This window comes from Monodelphis domestica, chromosome 7, assembly GCF_027887165.1.
Source record: "Monodelphis domestica isolate mMonDom1 chromosome 7, mMonDom1.pri, whole genome shotgun sequence".
NCBI classification, from domain to species: Eukaryota; Metazoa; Chordata; class Mammalia; order Didelphimorphia; family Didelphidae; genus Monodelphis; species Monodelphis domestica.
Window position 1 is genome coordinate 26,557,144 of NC_077233.1, and position 22,435 is coordinate 26,579,578.

General features: G+C 39.8%; 1 protein-coding gene across 1 annotated transcript in view; it reads right to left on the minus strand.

Moving 5' to 3' along the window:
* The window catches only part of ADAMTS9 (ADAM metallopeptidase with thrombospondin type 1 motif 9), a 208,757-nt gene that overhangs the window by 115,541 nt on the left and 70,781 nt on the right, over nt 1–22,435 (minus strand). Inside the window, 7 exon segments of the mRNA XM_056804375.1 lie at nt 3,493–3,619; nt 3,992–4,121; nt 4,224–4,390; nt 13,409–13,504; nt 13,797–13,914; nt 16,427–16,563; nt 16,652–16,833. Of these exon segments, the coding sequence (XP_056660353.1) occupies nt 3,493–3,619; nt 3,992–4,121; nt 4,224–4,390; nt 13,409–13,504; nt 13,797–13,914; nt 16,427–16,563; nt 16,652–16,833 (957 nt within the window).

Below are 22,435 nucleotides of genomic sequence, written 5' to 3' on the forward strand. Positions count from 1 at the left end.
CAGCACACCTTGATTGTGCCTAGTTACACTCAGCTCCAGCTAGTACTTCTTGCCATAATAATACCTTAAGCAAGTGGTACTGTTATTATTATCTTCCTTAGTAAGGGGGAAATACTGAGCTCAGAGATTTCAAGTGACTCATCTAGCATTTATAGTAGGGTTTAAGCCTACATCTTCCTGCTTCCAAGTTAGCTGTAATACCTACTATTTGAATGAATTCTTATTTTTTTACAACTACTTCTTTCTTCTAAAAAGTAGCAGCATAAAGATTTATAAGCTAGGACGGCTAGGTAACAGAGCAGACTGTGCCAAGTCTGAGTCAGGAAGACATAGTTTCCTGAATTCAAATCTGACCTCAGACACTATCTAGCTGTGTGACCTTGGACAAGTCATTCAGTCCTATTGGCTTTAATTTCCTCATGTGTAAAATGAGCTGGAGAAGGAAATGGCAAACCAGTCTAGTATCTCTGCTAAGAAAACCAAAAATGGGGTAATGAAGAGTCAGACACAAGTGAAACAACTAAAGAATAACAACATGATGTATATAGATCAAAAGACTAGCATAGGAGTCAAGATGTCTAGCCTTGGAGTCAGGTGGGCCTGTTTTCGAGTCTTGCCCCTGACACAGTAGCTCTGAGACTATGGGGAAGTTCCTTAAAGTATCAATGTTTCAGATGAGCAGGAGTTTCACATTGCTTCCTGATGAACATGGGTGAAGGCCAGAGTCACAAAGACCTGGTTTCTCAATCTATCTCTAACTAGTTATGTGAACATGCACCAGCCCTGGACAGCCCTCTAGGACTGTGGATTAAAAGATACACTGTCCACTCTGCATTGGCTTCACTGATTAATTTCAAAGTCTGAACCCCAAAGCAATTAAAATATAAAAAGTGCTTTACATAGATTATCTCACTCTCTACACCTCCCCATTACATTGTAAGGCAGTACTTTTATTATCCCCATTTTATGAACAGGGAAACAAGTGGAGAGGTGGCAAAGTGATGGGCTACTTTTTCATGGTTTTCTTTTTTTTTCTTTAGATTTTTGTGAATTTCCCTGGGATGGTGGAAAATTATTCAAGGTGACACCTACAAAAAAAAAAGGCTGATGTGCTCTTTGTGGTGGCAAAAAATTGGAAAATGAGGGGGGGGGTCCCTTGATTGGGGAATGGCTAAACAAATTGTAGTAAGCATTGATGATGGAATACTATTGTGCTGAAAGGAATAACAAACTGGAGGAATTCCATGTGAACTGGAAAGACCTCCAGGAATTGATGAAGAGTAAGAGGAACAGAACTAGGAGAACATCTTACACAGAGACTAATACACTGTGGTACAATCAAATGTAATGGACTTCTCTAGTAGTAGCAATGAAATGATCCAGGACAATTCTGAGGGATTTATGAGAAAGATGCTATCCACATCCAGAAAAAGAACTGTGGGAGCAGAAGCACAGAAGAAAAACAACTGCTTCATCACATGGGTTGATGGGGATATGACTGGGGACGTACACTCTAAATGATCACCCTGGTGCAATTATCAACGTTATGGAAATAGGTCTTGATCAATGACACATGGATAATCCAGTGGATTTGCTTGTAAGCTATGAGAGGGGGTGGGAAGAGGGGAGGTAAAGAATATGAATCATGTAAACATGGGAAAATATTCTAAATTAATTAATTACATAAAATTTTTCAAACCACACACAAAAATAGACTGGGATGGGGGAGGAGAGCACAGTTAGGAGGCTCAGTGGATAGTGTCAGGATTGGAGACGGGAGGTCCCAGGTTCAAATCTGGCCTCAGACTCCCTAACTATGTGATCCTGGGCAAGCCACTTAACCCCAGTTGCCTATTCCATATCACTTTTCTGCCTGAAAACTAAATCACAGTAATGATTCTAAGACATTAGTTCACTTTACCCTCATTGCTTAGCCCTTGCCACTCTTCTGTCTTAAAACCAATACATAGATTTGATTCTAAGACAGATGATATGGGTTTAAAAAACAAACAAACATAGGCTGATATTGTTAAAGCTAAGTGATGATGGTATGGGGAGAAAAAAAATGGCTCCAATCAGTAATGGGAACGAAAAAATGACAGATCCAAGCTCTGACATCATCTCAACCCCCAAAGTGGCACTCCCATTACAGATGTTAAAGAGGGCTCTGAAAGAAGTATTTATTTTTGATAGTCTTAATTTTCACTTGAAATCTTTCATACATGCTTAGGGCTGCTCTTTTTGTTATCTTGTCTTGACCCTTTCCAGCTCTATAATGGGAATGTCCAACATATCATGTACTTTTACTCCTGGAGTTGCTATTCCCCAGTTATGTTTGATTCCAGAGATTTGTAAATGGGCAATGAAATAATAGAGAGGAACTCAAGGAAGGGCTCTTGAGAGCTCCTTCTTCTCTCCCCAAAGAGACAAAAGACTGATGCATAGAGAGTGGAAAACCTGCCAATCCTCACCACTGAGGATAAAGCTGAGAATCCCAAAGCTCCATCAATCACACACAACCCAGAATGAACAAATGACTACCATTTGACTCAGTTTCCCAGATTTCCAATGATGGGTGAATGTGGGGTATACCTGATCATTCCAATATATAAACAATCTAAAATCAAGTAAATTAAATTTATAGGTATTTATTAAGTATTCCTATGTGTGAGGATTTGGAGATAAAGACAAAAATGGAGCAGGCCATGCCCTTAAGGAACAGATATCATTGTCTAATGGGTTCAGGCTATGCCTTTGCAGGACTATCTCTTTAAAAAGTCACTTTAAATAGACTGTCATCAAGTCAACTGAATGGCAGTTAAGTGACTGGCCCAAAGTCATACAAACATTATATATCAGAAGACAGGCTTTGAATCCAGGTCTTCATGGTGAGGAAGAAGAGGAGGAAGAAGAGATATGGTACATTATGTTTTGTAAAATGTTTACATAAGAAATATCACTTATAGTAATACTCTGAGGTAGGTTCTTTTATACTTTCCATTACACACTGAGGAAATTAAGGCTCAGAAATGTTAAGTGACTTGCCCAGGGTTACATTGCTAGGAAGAGTCTTCCTGACCTTTATCCACTATTTGAATGAATTGAATTTCTTGTAGCTTTCCCCCTACCAAGTAACAACACAGTCAGATGTGCAAAATTTGCTGATTCTATGATTTGACACACTGCTATTGAATACAGTAATGAAGATGCTCTAATTTATTTTGCTTTTGTATCTCCAGTGCCTAGCACAGTGCTTGGCCCATAAAAGGCTCTTAATAAATGCTTGGCCTGCTGGGTTGGTGTTGTCAATGATAGACAAAGGAGGAAGGAGCAAGACATCCTCACAATATGGAAACCCTGGACTTGGAGAATCAGCTCCAAAAGACCTAACGATAGCAGCCACTGTTTTCCTTGAGAATACAGAGAAGGATTTGAGAGTAAAGGAAAATACGAAAGCCATAGCAATATGAATACAACAACTCACAGCCTTACCTTAATTCACACTCAGTGCCACAGGGTTCCGTGACTGGCTCTGGCTGAGGAATCCGATCACATCTTTGATCTGAAACTGTGAGCTGATCAGATTCTCTGGTGCAGACCGGTTTCCTCTTCCGTTCTCCTGAGTAAGGAAAGAAAAAAAATAACAACTCTCATTCCAGGGAAAAGTTATCCATTATATTATCTACTAAGGAGAAGGAGCAGGGGGAAAGACTTCATTCGGATAATCTGACTTCAACATCTGGCCCTGAGTGGGGAAAAAAAGCAAACTTAGGTACTGAAGCAAAGATGATTATTTATAGACTCATCTGTGTATGCAAACCTATCAGAGCTGGTGAGGCAGGAGGCATTCTCAATTATTCAGCACAGGTTCAAATGATTGAGGACATGGAAAATAGAGATTTGAGTCCAGTGGGTGGACAGAGAACTCCAGAGACTGCAAGAAAGCCACCTATTCAGAAAACAAAGCAAAACCCAACCTCCAAGTAGATACCTTGGCAGAGTCTACTGCATGCCTGCCAGGGCCCATAGCTGTTCCAGTAGAAGTGCTGAGGGCTGTCTTCAATTGGAATATTGAATGTGTAACGTACATCGGGATTATACAAATTACCCACTGAGAGGACCTGAAGCGTGGACACACAAAAAAAGACAGATCGTTTCTGCATACTATCTTTACTAGAAAGAGAAAAGGCAGAAGAGAAAAGACTTGGGCTCTAAAGCTTTACCTGAAGCAAAATCTCTTGTTCAATGCGATCTGTTGAGTTGATCCTCTCCACTGCATTGTCAGAGCCGCTATACTCGATGACAGCATTCCCGATTCTGATTTCCTTTTTGGACATAGTTACGACAAAGTCTCCATTGAGTAAGAATTCTCCTTGGCTGCTGGATAATGCTAGAAAGAAGGACATAGGATTCAATGACCTGACTGGGGGGGGGGTGACCAGAAATGGGGACACCTCAAACAGAAATGGTAGGAAAGATCCTCTTATGCATCTGAGTACGCCAGCATTGACAAATCTCCAGGAGATGGGCTTCCTTTTCTCAATATTCTTCTTAAATAGAAAACCTACATATAGGATTATGGAGTACTAAAGAGAGAAATATATATGCTTAAATGCATCCAGCTAACATATAATTAGCATGTTTTAATGTAGTAAAGACACAAAGATGAAAAGGAGCATAATCCCTGTCATACTGGGTCTTGCCATCTGCATCACTGCTGCACCCTTATGATTCTAGGGTCTTTCCACCTATCTTTCCACCATTTCTTTAATGTCTTATCTCTCACAATCAGAGTGTGAGTTATTTGAGACCAGGAACTACCTCAGTTTTCCTAGATGTAATCCTAGCACTTTGTATAGTGTATGGAATACAGAAAATAATAAATGCTTTTTTCATTCATACATTCATCCATTTGTTCCTGAGTTTTAAGACACTGGCTTCAGTGTACTATAAATGAATGGGAGCTCCTTGAGGATAGGAAATCTATTGTCAGTCAATCAATAAGTCTAACAAAAATATTGGTCCAGAGCCTACAATATGCAATTCAAGTCAGTTAACACTTATTAAGTGCCTACTATTTGCCAGGCATTATATTGGGGATACAAAGGAAAGAAAGAGAGTCCTGGGTCTCAAAGAGCTCACAGTCTAATGGGGGAACAACATGTAAGCAACTCTGGACAAACAAGCTACAAACAGGATAAATTATAGGTAATTAGTGGTTTTTGCCTTTCTTTGTGGTACTTGGAACATGCCTCTAATACTTATTACCTTTGTGACCTTGGGGAAAATCATTGAATAACATGAGTCTCAGTTTCCTTCTTTGTACAATGAAAAGGCTAGCTGGGCTGGACAATCCCTGAGGTCTTATCTATTTCTAAATTGATGTGTTACGATTGAAACTACAGGTAGATTGTGATGAATGTCGTATGGCTCATAGGAAATGGTTGTAGTATTTGAATTCACACAACTGAAGTTATAAAATATATGTAAAATATAGTTACTAGTTCTAAAGCAATAAAAATGAACAACAAAAATTTAAACAATAAGGCCACTTCCCAGGGCACTTGTCACATTACAGGAATCTAGTGATATAGACTTTTAAAAAATGGGGAGGGGGGAAAAGATTCAGGATGGCTGAGAAATTTATTAATGCCCATCTCTGAATTCTAAAAACCAGAGTGAACAGAGGCAGTGTGGTACATATAATGCAAAGTGTACAGGATTTGGAGTCAAGAAGATGCGGGCTCAAAGCCTTCTTTGGGCAGTTACTGGCTGTGCAACCTTGGGCAATGTTCTAAGACTTGTTGGCTATGGTATAAACTCTTACACTTCATCGATGCAAGGAGCTATCATAGATGCTTGCTGCAGCAACCTATTATTTCCCAGTTTGTTAGATAACTGGGAGATGACTTTTTAATCTTAGCTGCCACAGGAAATGGTGGGTTTCTGTTCACTGGAGGTCTTCATGCAAAGCATAAACAACTTGTCCTATATGTCTGCAGAGTGGATTCTTGCTCCAAAGCAGTTGGTCCATTTATTTAAAAGATGGACTTCCAAGATAACTTTCCAATCCCTTCATTGTACACAAGAGGAAGTTGGGACCCAGGGAACTTGGAACTTCATGGGTGAGGTCATATAGCAATAAATATCAGTCAGGACTGGAACCCAGCTCCTCTAACATCAGAACCAATGATCTTCCCACTGTACCAGGATGGCTTCTGAAATGCTAATTCTAAAATTCTGTAATTCTGAATGCTGATAAAAGTGAATTAACTATCTCAGAAGATAGTTATTAGTTGTGAATTAAATATATAGAAAGTTAGACCCAAGAGAAACTTCAGTAAGGTTGTGTAGGAGCAACTTTGGGGAGTGGAGGGTGAGGATGGGAGATGGTTTTGCTTTAACCCTCACCTTTGAGGCGTTATGCAAAAGTTTTAACAGCCAGACCTTCTGCTTTAGCCCCTTAGGAAACAAATGATTTCCTGAAAACAGCCCCATTGAAGCCACACCACTTCAAACTAATGTGATTACAGGCTAATTTCCTGTAGGAGTTAGTTTCTCCGCTATTTCACCCATCACAGCTATGCCGATGCCAACACAAAGGCTCTCTCCTCAACAACTTTCCCTCCCCAGAACGATGCAAAAGGAGCCTGCCTTTTGACCACAAACTTTGAGGAATAATGAAGCCTATTGCTTAGCAACTAATACCTGAACAAATCCTAGCTCGAGCCTTGTTGGGGGTGTTTAATCGGACTCAACTCAGGACATATTAAACATTAGTCATCGTGTTCATTCACTGAGCCTTCCTCGAACAGAATGGTAAACACTGACCTATCCTGGGCCTAATGTCAATGTGAAAGTCTTCTCCAATTGTTAAATAACCACTCTGGGGTTCACTGGCTCCAAGTCTCACGTTTGGAAAAGTATGACTCAAGATCAAAGGAGGCACACTTGTCACTGGCATTCCCATCATATCCATTTTTCATAAAAGTTTCAATACACATATAACAGAACGCCTGTCCCTGATGACAAATCTTTAAATTTGCATTCATCCTTTACAAGGAGATTAAGAACCCTTCAATGAGGAATAAAAGGTTATCTGGCTGCTTCCTCTGAATACAGGGGCTTGACCTTGGTCAATTAAGTTGAAGGTGGACCAAGGCCACAGTTGGAAGGAGATTATTTTTCAAGGAAAGAGAAGAATAGCAGAGAATCCCACTGCCCCCATCCCTCTTTTAAAGAAGAAGAAAGAAATAGCTTTCTTTGACATGGCTTTCAGTTTGGAGGAAATTAATTCATATACAGGTTGCATGTAGGGCCAATTGATTTTCATGGAAAATTCTAGCAGTAATATATGCAGGATTTCACCATCAAACTGGGATCGGGAGGGGGGACTTAATCCATTATTGGGCAGTAGTATGAGTCACAAATCTGAGGTTCCTAATTTAAAGAAAAAAAATAATGGATGCTCTTTGCCAATCTCAAAATAAATGCAAAGTCTCAGAGTTGGAAGAGATTTTAGAGGCTATCTTGTCCAATCTGAATCTGAGAAGACATCCCTCTATAATAACCTTGACAAATGAGCATGCAGCCTTTGCTTGGAGGTATCTAGAGAAGGAGAAATCCCCACTTCCAGAGGGCTCCAGTCCCATATCTGGAGAGTTGTAAATGACTAGGAAACTTCATGACATGGACCCCCCTGGGAACCTCCATCCCTTGGCTCCTGGTTCTGGACAGAGCAGCAGGCCTTGAGTTAGGAAGACCTGATCATGAATCTAGTCTCAGATGCTTACTAGCTGAGTAAACCGGAACAAATCATTTCATCCTCTGCTTCAGTTTTCTCAAATGCAAAATGGGCATGACAACACCTACCTCACGGGGTTATTGTGAACATCATGAGGTAATATATGTAAAGCACTTAGCCCAATGCCTGGCGCATAGTAGGTGCTTAATAAGTCTTTTTCCTCCCCCCTCTCTTTCTTGTCATTCTTTTATACAGGATAAACGCAGAATATACTGAGTAATTTTATTTATGTTTAATAATATTTTTTCTCCAATGGCATGTAAAAACAATTTTAACATTCATTTTTAAATTTGGGGCTCCAAATTCTCTTCCATCCTCCCTCCCACTTCCCTGACAAAGTAAGCAATCTGATACAGATTTCACATGTGCAGTCATGTAAGACATTTTTCTATATTCAAGCTGAGTAATTTGTATACAAAAGGTCAGCTCTCTTGCCCGTATTTCTTTTGGAATCAGAACACTGACCAACTAGGGAGCAAGTAGCTGCTTAGCCACTAGGTATACCTCACTCCTTACAAGGTCCAAGCCCCATTCCCTGACCATTCTCCCTGTACTGACTTCTGCCAAACTCTTCTCGCTCCTATTTTTGCCTCCATGACTCCCTGATTTATTAGTATAGGATGTGATGTAACCATATACCAAGTGTGCTGACCCCTCCCACCAAATAGAGCATTCCCAAATAGCCACTTTACAAGTGAAAGCTTTAGTCACCAGCGACACACATAGTCAATGCCATTTCCATCGCAGATCTGAAGTGTAGGCAGAATGGTGCAGTTGGGAGAACTAGATCTATCTGATATACATTGTCCATCAAAAGATGGCACGCTCTCATAGAGTAACAAGAAAGATACCACGCTAGAAAGAAGAAAGGTGGGGAGAAGACTGGTGGAAAAGCCAGTGGTTGAAGCCTTTCCAAATTATGTTGGGTCTGTCAGAGCTTGTGCTCTATTGGCACGGTCTTCAAGAACCCAACATCATCTCCACCACATGATTTTACATCCCTTTTAGAATTGTAAAGCATGTCACCATGAATGGATAAATCTGAATGATGACCCTGATGCACCACAGAATCCCCAAATATGCCAATGTGTCAGCGTCATTGAAGAAATATTAAACCATATTTAGCAAAAAAGAATTCTAAGTAACTGAGACAACGGATATGCATTCCACAGAACTCAAGAACCAAAGAACTGGAAGAGAACGCAAAGATCGTCTATGCCAACCGTCATCTGACTAAATGTGCCTCCACATGGCTTCCAATAAGTGGTCTTTCAGCCCCTACTTAAATACCTACATGTCAGGAAACTCACAATTTCTCCAGGTAGCCAGTTCCACATTGGAATGTTTTTTTGTCAAGAACAACTTCCATGAGGGATAACTAGGTGGCTCAGTGGATTGAGAGTCAGGTGTAGAGACAAAAGGCACTGCATTCAAATCTGGATTCAGACACCTCCTAGCTGTGTTGTGTGATCCTGAGCAAGTCACTTAACCTCCACTGCCTAGTCCTCACTGTATGGCCTTGGAACCAATATCCAGTATCGATTCTAAGACAGAAGATATGGGTTAAAAAAAAAAGGCTGTTTTCCCTATATCAAGCAAATTCCACTCATGGGTGCTACGGGCAAAGAATAAAATTCCCTTTTGCTACATAACAGGACAACTGTGATCAAATCTTCCCCATTCTAGACTAAACAAATATCTCAGTTCCTTCAACTGCATTTGAGTTTGGCAGGTTCTCTAGTATCGCTTCACTTTCCCTGGTTGCAATCTTCTCAACACTCTCTAGCTCGACCCAAGAGTGGCATCCAGGCCCGAGACACAGTGACTCCAAATGTGACTTGGCCAGTAAAGAATCAGAGCAGAATCATTGTCTCCTTTATTCTAGACATTATGTCTCCATTAAAGCATCCAACAATGTCATTAGCTTTTTTTGGCTGTCTGGTTACCTTATTGACTCATATTAAGTTTGCAGCCCATTAAAACCATCAGGTCTTTCTCACTTTGTACTTATGAAATTGATTTTTTAAATATGTCTAGGTCTTTTATACTCATCTCTATGAAAGTTTCCTTTATTGGATCCAATCCATTGAAATTTTACTGGATTCCATCTGTCCTCCAATGGGGAAAGCTGTCATCCTCAATTTAATACCATCAATTAATCAATAGGCATTAAAAAAAACCCTACAACTGGTTTTAGAATCAATACAGTGTCTTAGTTTCAAAGCAGAAGAGGCAATTAGGATTAAGTGACTTGCCCAGGGTCATACAGCGAGGCAATATATGAAGCAAAATTTGAACCCAGGATCTCCCGTCTCTAAGCTTGGTTCCCAATCCACTGATCCACCCAGCTGCCCCTTCAACAAATGTTTAGTAAGAATCTATTTTATGCCAATTATTGTGTTAGACACTGGAGGTGATACAGACAAATGAAAAAGACCCTCCTCAGGGAGTTTATGTTTCTATAGGGGAGAGAATCTGTAATCTATACAAACATATTATAATAAAAGTTACAAGGTAATAATAATGACCACAATTACGGTATAAACATTAAAATTCTTCTTATTTTTTTTAAACCCTTATCTTCTATCTTGGAGTCAATACTGTGTATTGGCTCCAAGGCAGAAGAGTAGTAAGGGCTAGGCAATGGGGGTCAAGTGACTTGCCCAGGGTCACACAGCTGGGAAGTGTCTGAGGCCAGATTTGAACCTAGGACCTCCCATCTCTAGGCCTGACTCTCAATCCACTGAGCCACCCAGCTGCCCCCTAAACGTTAAAATTCTAATAAAACATACAGAATTATAACCCATGCATTACAATTTTAGGGGGAAGTACTTGGACCTGGAATGATCATAACAAGTCTCATGTAGGAGAGGATTAGCTAAACTTGGAAGGCCATCAGAGAATGTCATTATTACTAAAACTTATATAGAGCTTTAAGGTTGGGAAAGCCCTTTGCAAATAGCTCATTTTATCCGCACAATCCCTGGGAATGAGATGATAAATGTTTAACAACCAGCTCTTTCAGAAAAAAATGTATGTACAGCACAACTGTAAGTTTATTCTGAACTCTGAACAGTTTCTGTCATTTTCTGCAATTTAGAAGATCAACAGAACAATAAATTAAGCCTTGACTTGTAGTATTTGCCAATTTCTGAAGTGAAAACGCTAACATTGAAAATTTAATAACAGACTTTCAAAGAACCGCTTTGAACTGGCTCCAACCACCTCTCCTAGGAGTCAGTCACTATCATTTTCTCCATTTAGCAATGAGGAAAACTGAGGCAAACAAGTTAAATCACTTGCCCAGAGTCAAAGAGCAAAGTACCTGAGGCCAGACTGAGCTCAGGTTTGGCTGAGTCTAGGTCCAATATTCTATCCATTATCACAGTGAAGGCAGAGTCAAGGAAGAAGTGCATTCCAGGCATGGCCAAAGGTACAAAGATAGAAGATGGAATACAGAGCAAGACCCCCGTTTGGATGGCCTGTTGAGAGTATGAAGGGCAATTATAGACAATGAGACTGGGAAGGTAGGCTAGGAGCCAGGTTAGCTGCGAATAGAACAAGTGTGCTTTTTATGGCTTAATTCAGATCACGATAAAAATGTTCAGAGGAATAGGACCAAGGACAGATCTCCGCCACCTTGCTGACAAATCTCCCTCCAAGTTCACATTACACCGTAGTTGGGCTGAGCCATTCAACTAGTCTTAGATCTAATTCAGTCATAGTCCCCGTCTCCATCTTGCCCTCAAATGCAGCCTAGGTCAACCTGCCAAGCTGATTCGCTGGAATCTAAAGAGTGATCTGCCTGTGGCCCCAATCTCAGTCTAGGTACCTGGTTAACGAAAGAAATGAAGTGTATAATTGTAGACGGTACAGGGAATCCCGTCTCACCTAAGGAATCCCTCTGCTCTGACTCCACTGCAAAGCCATGCAGCCACGTGTTAATACATGAAGGCACAATCTTGAAGCTGCAGCAGCTAGTGTGTAAAATGCTGCCTCACACACAGATACACACACAATAAACAAACATATTTTTTAAATGGCCAGAATAGAAAAAAGTAGCATGGATTAATTTCCATTTAAAGTCACTTCCTGGCCATCATTGCCAACATCTTTTAGCTCTGGGAACACCTCAGGCTCAGCATTTTCATGGTTGGTTTGAGGTCTGAGTGAACCTTTAAAAATAATTACTTTGAGTTAGCTCAGTGGATTAAGAGCCAGACCTAGAGACGGGAGGTCCCAGGTTCAAATCTGGCCTCAGACACTTCCCAGCTGTGTGACCCTGGGCAAGTCACTTGACCCCTATTGCCTAGCCCTTACCACTCTTCTGCCTTGGAACCAATACAAAGTATTGATTCCAAGATGGAAGGCAAGGGTTTTATAAAAAATAAAAAAATAATAATTACATTGAGGTAGTTCAGTGGACTGAGAGCCAGGCCTAGAGATGGGAGGTCCTAAGTTCAAATCTTTCCTCAGACACTTCCTAGCTGTGTGACCCCGGGCAGGTCACTTAACCCCCATTGCTTAGCCCTTACTACTCTTTTGCGGTACATAGCATTAGTTCTAAGGCAGAAGGTAAGGGTTTAAAAAGGAACAATAATTACACTGGATCATTTCAATTCAGAGAGCCAGAGGATCTTGGAGTCAGAATGCATAACTAGAGGCTGCCCAATCCAATCAATATAAGTTAAAAAAAATAATTCTCTTTATGCCATACTTGACATGAGACCCCATAGTCTATGTTCAAAGACCCCGAAGAGGAGGAAATCCTTTAGTGGAAACTTCTGAAACAGTCCATTCCACTTTGAGATCACCCTAATCATTAGGAAACTCTTCCGTGCTTCAAATCTAAACTTGCCCCCTTTACAACTTCTACCCATTATGCCAAATTCTTCCCTCTGAGAACAAAGAGGCCAAGTTTAATGCCTCCTGTGAGTGACAGCCTTTCAAATACTTGAAGATAGCCATCATGAGTCCCCTGAGTCTTCTCTTCTCCAGACTAAACATTCCCAGATCTTTCTGATCCAGCCTTGGATACTCACTCAGATCCAGATATGATTTTAATAGTTAAGCACAGAAATGACCTTTACGCAGAAAGAATAGGAGACCGGAGTTAGTGAAAATTTGTATCATAGCTCTGATTTTCCTACTCATTATTTGCCAGGGCCCTCACTGTGCCTCAGTTTCCTCACTTATCACTATAATTCTATTAAGTGGCTGAACCAACTCAGAAGGTTAATAAAAACCCAAACATCTAATGGGAATAATGAATTCCCTCTGAACACCCATTAAAAGCACATTAAAAAATAATCATGGGGTTATAGTCAGCTTTATTGTTTGGTTTTTTAATTTTGTACTACCAATCATGAATGGTGTGAAAATAAATTTGTATAGCTACCATATATTATAACATATAAGCTGCAAATACTTATTAGGGAAAATAATTCTAAATTTAAAAGGACATCTTCTTCATTGAAATGGTCACCCCACCCTCTGTATGGTCTCCGAAGGCCTATTCAAACCACCCCCAAAAGATTTCTCATTGTTCCCATAAACAAGAACAGAAGTATAGCCCCAGAGAGACCTACCACCTGCTCATCTCACCTAGGTAGTTGTCATCTTCTGCCTTCCCTGAGAAGCTGTGTTGTCGTACATCAATATTGGTAGCACCCACTGGGATCCGGACCACAGTGTTGTAACCTAAAAAAAAAAAATTAAATAATAAATAAATAAATATCATTTAGGAGCATCCTGAGTAATTTGTTCCCTTTGAACAAAGAAGAAAATATATTTCCTAGCAAAGAAAGAGGAGTCAGAATTTGAACCCACAAGCCAAATTCCCTTTGAGCAGTAGGTTTTTACAACCAGATGATGTCAAGAGCATCATCTGGCTGATTTCACACTTGGCATTAATGCTTTTCACATTACATATGGTTAAAAATGCTTAACTTTGGAATTTTCCTTCTCATGGTATTAAAAGACAGATTCTTACCATAATGCACTGTATTAAACGTTCCTGCCACGGTTTTGCACGAAGAGTTATCGCCACCGCAAACCCCACATTTATCTCTTCTCGCCTTTGAGTTTAACACATGATCACATCCAGCTTGCTTTAAGAGAGAAAACATTTGGATGAACAGTGAGGATGAAACTGAAAGATAACGAAGTGTAGATTTAGTCTGATAACCTCTTACTCCTTTCACCCACTCTCCATTCCTGTCAAACTGACCTGCCCCGTGTCTTCTACACATGACAGATCATCTCCTACCTTTACACCTGTGTTCAGATAGTCCCTCATGTATGGAATGCCCTCCTCCTCCCTCCCTTCTCACAAACTCATCTTTCTTCAAAGCTCAGCTTAGATGGTTCAGTGGATGAAGTGCTAGACCTTTAGAGAGTGGGAAGATTCAAGTTCAAGACCCATCTGAGGCACCTTCTAACTGTATGACCCTGAGCAAGTTACTTCAACTCTGACTTCCTCAGTTTCTTCATTTGTAAAATGGAAGGAAATAATAGCAACTATTTCCCAGGGTAGTTGGGAGGATAAAAATGAATTTTCAAACTGCTTTGCTGTTTTTACATGTAATTGAGGGAAAAAAATAAATATAGAAACATTCCTTTTAAAAAAAGCTTTGTACATTTTGACACAATAAAATGTAATTGACTTTGCTACTAACAGCAATGCAAAGATCCAGGACAATCTAGAAGGACTTATGAGAAAGAACACTATTCACACCCAGAGAAAGAACTGTGGGAGTGGAAATGCAGAAGAAAAACAAATGATTTATCACTTCTTTATATGGGTATATGATTGGGCATTTGGGTTTTAAAAGATCACTCATAATACAAATATTAATAATATGGAAATAGGTTTTGAGCAATAATACATGTATAATCCAGTGGAATTGCTTGCCAGCTTTGGGAGAGAGGAGGGAGAGAAAAATGAATCAGATAACCATAGAAAAATATTCTAAATTAATCAATTAGCTAATTAAGTAATTTTAAAAGGAGCTTTGTAAACCTTAAAGGGATTATAAATGCTGTAAAATTTCAAATAAACAAATGCTAGATATTAATAATTTTAAAAACCTCTTATCTTCTGTCTTAGCATCAATACTAAGTATCATTACTTTGTATCTTTAAAAAATAAATAAACCCTTACCTTGTCTTAGAATTGATACTAAATATCAGTTCCAAGGGAAAAGAGCTGTAAAGGCTAGGCAATTGGGGTGAAGCCCAGGGTCACAAAGCTAGAAAGTGTCTGAAGCCACATTTGAAACCAGAACCTCATGTTTCCAGGCGGGGCTCTCTATCCACTATGTCACTAAACTGCTTCTCTTGCTATTATTACTAACATGTATCTTCTCCTATATGAGGGCTTTTTTCTGATTTTACATTTGATATTCCCTATCCTTTGAAACTCCTCCACCCAATAAAATATAAACTTCCTCTTAAGTCTATGAACTGTTTTGCTTTTTGTCTTCATATCCCTAGCACCCAGCCTTGAATACAGTAAGTGCTATATAAATGTTTAATTGTATTGTACTGAATTGAATAAATAAGGGATAAATTAAAATCCACTGTTTTCTCCTAATTTCCTCAATATTAAGGAAAAACTGATTTTATCTCCTATCTTGGTTTTCCCTCCAATGATACAGATTGCAGACCATCCCCACTTGTCTCTGGTGACTCTCGTACATGCTGTCCTATAAATATGTCAGAAGGAGTCCGCCTCATTTGGTGCTAGAGGCCACCTTCCTCATTTTCTCTGGCAAGTCTCTCTGGGTCTTTTCTCTTACATCAGCTGCTCAGTGATTAGACAGCATAAGTACAGAGTGATCAAATGGGCAGGCTAATGGGAGAAGTAATGTAGCATGGTGATTTGAGGACAATATAGAGCCAAAGAGGATCATGGGTCTTTCAGACCCGACCCAATCCACTTGAAGGTCACCACAGTTTAAGAGGGCCCCATGTGTCCTAGGGAGGGATCCATTGGGCAAGAGGCTATTGAAGGATAGGGTGGATCAGAATGTTATTCTTCATTTAAAAATTTTAGAAGGGAAAATCCTTTAGGAGAGGATATGTTGCTTCCATCACTTAGACATCCTGCTTCTTCCTTCTCACCACCCATTCTGGAGTCCAACAATTAGCCTTTATAATCATTGAACAGCTTATCAGATACACTGAGAGTATTTCATCACTAACCATACCCCGAGATTTCCAAGAGGGAGGGCTAGCTATACAAGGACACTCAACCACCTCCAGAGAAAGGCACAGTACTGGGGAATGAGCCAATGGCAGAGTTCTCCCAGGGTGTGCATCTGGACTGTGGATGCCTTATTTGTCCAACTCTACCTCTGGCTCCAAGTAGGACTAGCCAACGTATGAGCGGCTTTGCATGCTATCCCTAGGTATAGGAACCATGCTCAGGAAGGAGGAGGCAAGGGAGGGCACATGCAAGGGGAATTCTATTTCCATGAAAGACAGCTGTGGCAGAACACAGAGGGGATTTTCTGCCATCAGCCAAGGTCTTCAGGCCATGTTTCCATTGTTTGGAGGCTGCATTCAGCTACTGTCTGGCACTATGCCAGTCCTCTGAAGGAAATGAATTACTGTACTCACCCTACAAAGTCCTTGAACACAGATATCATTGGTGTCTTGTCCACAGGGAGTGCCGTCTACCACCCGGTCTCGGAGCTGATAGTAGGCTGTATTTCCTGCTACCCTACAGAACAGCTTGCACCGGTCTTTCATTAAAACTAAGAAAGAGAAATAGGAAAAGAGGGGGATGTCATGCCTTGTCCCAGGGGTTACTTACTATGGAAACCAGTTTCCTGCTCTACTTACTTCCACTGTATTTTGGAACCCAGCGCACATTAGGAAGGAGGCCATTGATGTTGAAATGCTTTCCATCAAAATGGGCACATTGCTCATCCCGGAAATCTCTCCTCTGATGAGGGCATGGTTCAGTGTTGCAGGATTTAAACTTCATTCTGCGACCTGTGCAGTATCTCCCTCCATTTTGAGGTCTGAGAAAATACAAAGTGTCCTCCATATTGGAATGGGAGTTTTTTCTCCTAGCACCACCTTCTTAATATACTTTCTCTACTTTCTTAGCTCTCCTGGTTTATTTCCTATTGTCCACAAGAGTTCTACGCCAACTGTCTTGTGACCTCCAAGTTATGTGTAGACCTTACATTTTACAAGAACAGAAATTAGTTCAGAGGATCATAGGATATCAGATCTGGAAACAGAAGAGACCTCAAAATACATCTAGTCCAATCCCATCTCTACAGAACAGGCAATTGAGGCCCAGTTAAAGGAACAGCCCAGGGTTGTGGAATACCTTGGAATTACAGAATCCTAGCTCTAGAGCTAGAGGGAACTTTAGGACCTACTGAGTCCAAGCTCCTGATGAGGAAACTAAGACTCAGATAAACGGATTTGCCCAAGGTCATGTGGGTAGTAAATGACAGGTTACATTTGCTTTTTCTATTTTCCTTTTCCAGAGTGTGTCACTCCCATCCTCATATGTAATCTCAGATTATTAGTATGATTGTACCCTGTCTTTGTTCTTTGATGCTTGTAGCATGATAACAAAATAGGGATTGGGACTAAACCTGTAATTTAACTGGTATAGGGCGCTCCTGGGTGAGGAAACTCCCTGTACCAATGCAGTTGCAACTTGTAGTCTCAGAAAGATGGATGCCTAGAGGACAGAGAAGTTAGAGTCACAAAGTTTGGAAGTGCCAAAGGTCTTCTTGGCTGTCAGACCAGTTAAAATGATTTTTAAACTATAAAACCTCTAATTTGAGTAAATAGAATGATCCATTTTAATTTTAGCTTAAAAAGAGCACAGAGACCATATGAATTGCAGAGAGAGGGGGCTTTTAGAATCATGTGATCCCATTGACTCGTTTTATGAATGAGGAAAATGACCCCCTAGAGGTGAAGATGGTCTCAGAGTCACTGAGGTTTTAATGGCAAAGCCAGGATTGGCTGATGCTCCTTGATTCCAAAGCCCAAGTTTTTTGGTTTTTTTTTTTTTTCACTACCTCTTAAATGGTGGGGATGGGATGGGATGGGATGGGGAGTGGAGGAGGGAAGGGCAGGCAGTCAGAGGGAACAGAGGCATACTGGTTTCATTAACTTCTGTGTGACAAGGGTATGGTTTTGTTTTTTGGTTGGGTATATTTTTTTTTGTCTTGTCAGGCAGATCAGTGCAAATTTCAGCTCTGCGTGTAACTGTATGTTCATTTTCCAGATGTGACCCAGAGAGCAAATTATATAACACATCCTTCAGAAGCCAGGAGCTGGCCAATTTTACCAAGGAAAATGGAAGATTTTACAGATGTCTTCAAAACACCCCTGAAGTTAATAGAAAGATTCCCACATTTGCACTACAGAATAAGTTTTTTTCATAACCTTTCTAATAAAAATGAGTTTTCCTTAAAAAAAGATAGGAAGAATAGGAAGAGGGGGAGAAAGAAATGAAGGAGAGAAAGAAAGAAAAAAGAAAGAAAAAGAAAGGAGAGAGAAAGAAAGGAAGAAATAAAGGGAAGAAGGAAAGGAAGAAAGAAAACAAAACTAAAGAAAGGAAAGGAAAAAGAAGGGAGATCACAAAATAGCCATTTGTTCAAATCAGAATTTACTGGGTCCATACAGTGTTTTAGTAGGGAGCAGCTTTCAGCCCCAGCAATGAGGACAGGGACCAGAGTGCTATAGAATGAATGTCTGGATGCTGGATGTGTCAACATGTAGCAATGGTTTTGATCCAAAACTGGAACAGGAAAGTTTGCTGGGTTATATATCAGCACTCTGGATAAACCAAAGATTTTGGCCAAGCCTGCATATTTGCATATTGTAGCTGGGTAGCACACTGGATGAGTCAGGAAAATCCAAGATCAAATTGCTTCAGACATTTCCTAACTGTGTGACTCTGTCCAAGTCATTTAAACTCTCTCAGCCTTACTTTCCTCATTCATGAAATGGGGCTAATAGTAGCACCTCCTCACAGGATTATTGTGAGGATCAAATGAGACAACATTTCTATGAGAACTGAGGGCAATGGAGCCAAAGCAGGGACAGCTCCCCACAGAGTCTAGACCACATTCTACTATCAGTAAGATCTAGAAGGTAGAAGTTATGACTAAGAAGATTTGTCCTTAGATTAGACATTTACTAGCTAAGTGACCCTGGGCAAGTCACTTTGCCTGGTTTGCCTTAATTTACACATCTATAAAATGAGCTAGAAAAGAAAATGGCAAACTACTCCAGTATCTTTGCCAAGAAAGGGGTCACAAAGAGTTGGACATAGCTGAAATGATTGACTATCCACAATACCAAGATTAGGCCTGGGGAGCACCAAGGGTACAAGCAAGTTAAGTGACTTTCCCAGGGCCACAAAGCTAACTCCCATCAGGTCCATTCACTATGCCACATTATCTGTGCTATGCTTTGCCTTCAAAAAATTCCTTCTATAATTAAAAACCCCCAAAGCAGGTATGTTCACCTCAGTATAGTTTGTTCATCATAAAAATCCATGATGGGGAAGTAGGGCATTGGTCTTACATCCCTTTGTAAGGAACCAGAGACACAGAGAGATTTTCCCGACTTGTCCCAAGTTCCACAGCTACGAAGCGACCTGACCACAGTCTAGATTTCCTGCCTTCTCATCCAATTTTCTTTCCTGTGCTTCATGTTCCAATTATTCTGTGAATTTCAGTCTTTTTTGACAAACTCATTGGCTAAGATGCTACTCTAATCACTTGTCATATTACATGGAAATAACTTTGGGTTCTCAAGGGCCATATTGGCAAAGGACAAATTAAGAAAGGAAGGAAGAAAAGGAAGGAAGGGAGAAAGAGAGAAAGAGAGAAAAAAGAGAGAAAGAGAGAGAGGAAGAGAGAGAGAAAGAAAGAGAGAAAGAGAGAGAGAAAGAGAGAATGAGAGAAAGAAAGAGAGAAAGAGAGAAAGAGAGAAAGAGAGAGAGAGAGAAAGAAAGAAAGAAAGAAAGAAAGAAAGAAAGAAAGAAAGAAAGAAAGAAAGAAAGAAAGAAAGAAAGAAAGAAAGAAAGAAAGAAAGAAAGAAAGAAAGAAAGAAAGAAAGAAAGAAAGAAAGAAAGAAAGAAAGAAAGAAAGAAAGAAAGAAAGAAAGAAAGAAAGAAAGAAAGAAAGAGAAAATCATGGGTCCAGTCATGCATCTTGTATCTGTCCTCTGAATAGCAGTCTTGCTAAGCACCAAGCTGCTCATAACTAGGTACCCTCTCCAGGGATGATTTTTTTTTTCAGCTACAGAAATTGATAAAGACTTGGATGGTGTAGGGATCTTCATTCACTGTCCCCTGTGAAATGACTTTTTTTTAATAAATAATATAAAGATATATTTCTGATTTATAGATTCATAATATAGAAACTGAACTCCCAAATTTCAGAAATTTGCATCTCTTTGGGGACCATTACACTTAAAATTCTTATGTATAAAATATTTTATGTTACACAAAAATAAAAATAGCACAGAATTCTGTTATATTCTTTCTGGCGGGATGGTCTGGATAATGCAACCGTGGGTGAGGGAAGCTTGTTCTGAATGTGACCCACTGAAGGCAGACCCACCAAGTTTCCTGAACAGATGGGATTTTTTTACTGGCCTAAGAAGTCCAACATATGGTTTACTTTTCATTCCCTAAAAGTAATTTAATAAATTATACTTCATTCCCATCGATAAAATTTCACTTTCTGATGAAGATTTGTTATTCTCCTTATTTTTAACTGTTCTGAGTGGAGTCTTAAAATTGATCAAATTCATTCATTCCTCGGCTTCAAAAGCTGTTAGCATCTTTCAGCATGTTTTCGTCAGCTGGCTAACATTTTCTCCCTTGGCTTTTTGGCAGCACTAAAAATAATAAATGTCACATGGTCATTTATTTTTTATTATTCATCCCTCCACTCACTAGACCATTTGAATGTTAAGTCAATGAAATTTTTATTCATAGTTGATTTAGCTTCATTGGTGGAATATTCTCATTCCTTATTTACCCATTACTGATTTCACATTAATAAAGGTAAATCTATGCAGGAGATGTATAACTGCTCTTATTTCCTGAAGGATATTGCTTGGATTTTTTTTTTGAACCCTTACCTTCCATCTTAGAGTAGACACTGAATATTGGTTTCAAGCCACAAGAGCAGTAAAGGGTTGGGCAATTAGGGTTAAGTGACTTGCCCAAGGTCACGTAGCTGAGATGTATATGAGGCCAGACTTGAATGCAGGATCTCCTGTCCTTATATCTTGCTCTCTATCCACTGAGCCACCTAGCTGCCTTTTGGATTTGGATATATAATATTTTATGGAGGGTGTTGCTTGGGTTTATTTTCATATACTATATAACAAAATTTTCACCTGGGGTTCACTCACCTACCTGAACTGTCTGATATAATGGATAAAGTGTTGGCCATTTGCATCAGGAGGCCCCTGAATTCAATTCCTGCTTTGGAATTTGTATGGCCATGGAGGTCACTTAAACTTCTAATCCTCTATTTTCTTTTCTTTTTATTTTTTTTGTTAAACCCTTACCTTCCACCTTAGAATTAATTCCATATATTGGTTCCAAGGCAGAAGAGTGGTAAGAGCTAGGCAATGGGGGTTAAGTGACTTGTCCAGGGTCACACAGCTAGGAAGTATCTGAGGCCAAATTGGAACCTAGGACCTCCTGTCTCTGGACCCCACTTTCAATCCACTGAACTACCCAGCTGCCCCCCTTGTATTCACTGTTTTCTGAAAGGAAAATTGAAGATAATACTAATAGTACTTGCCTCACAGGAGGTTCAAATTAGACAATACAGACAAATTGTCCTTCAAATCTTGAAGGGTTATGTAAATATCAGCAATCATTATGTGAGCTTCTCTCTAGATGTGTATATTGGGGGAGAGGATGTAGGGAAGCATTTATTTCAGCATTTAATTTATTCTATGTTTGATATATTAGCCTCTGGCATTTTCCCTTTTAGACTCCCTTTGAAATTGACAGAATTTCTCGGTTAAAAATAATGCTAACTCTAACTCTCAGCCCCAGCATCCTTTTCTGATTTATGCATGGCAAACCAGAGACTAAAGAAACCTAAGAGAATGTTATCACCCATTTCATTTCTGTTACATGTTGTTGTTGTTTAGTCATTTCAGCCATGTCTGGTTCTCCATGATCCCAGCTGTGATTTTCTTGGCAAAGATGCTAGAGTGGTTTGCCATTCCTTCTCCAATTCATTTTACAGATAAAGAAACTGAGGCAAACAAGGCAAAGTGACTTGCATAGGGTCACAGAACTAGTAAACGTTTGAGACCAGATTTGAACTCTGGGAGATGAGTCTTCCTGACTTCGGGACTGGCGCTCTAGCCACTGCACCACCTAGCCCATTTCACTATTAATTGAGATTTCATGAAACACAGTGGAAATAGGCTAGTCATTTGGCAGTATTGCTGTGTCTAATAAAGAGTGAAAGGAAATCCTTTAAGTGAAGGCTAAAGAAGCTTTGGGAAAACTAAGCAATCACACGTGTTTCTTATCCTTGAGTAAGGCTTCACTCTGACCTGAGAATAACTGGTTATTATCAAATCAAGATAAAAATAGAATAA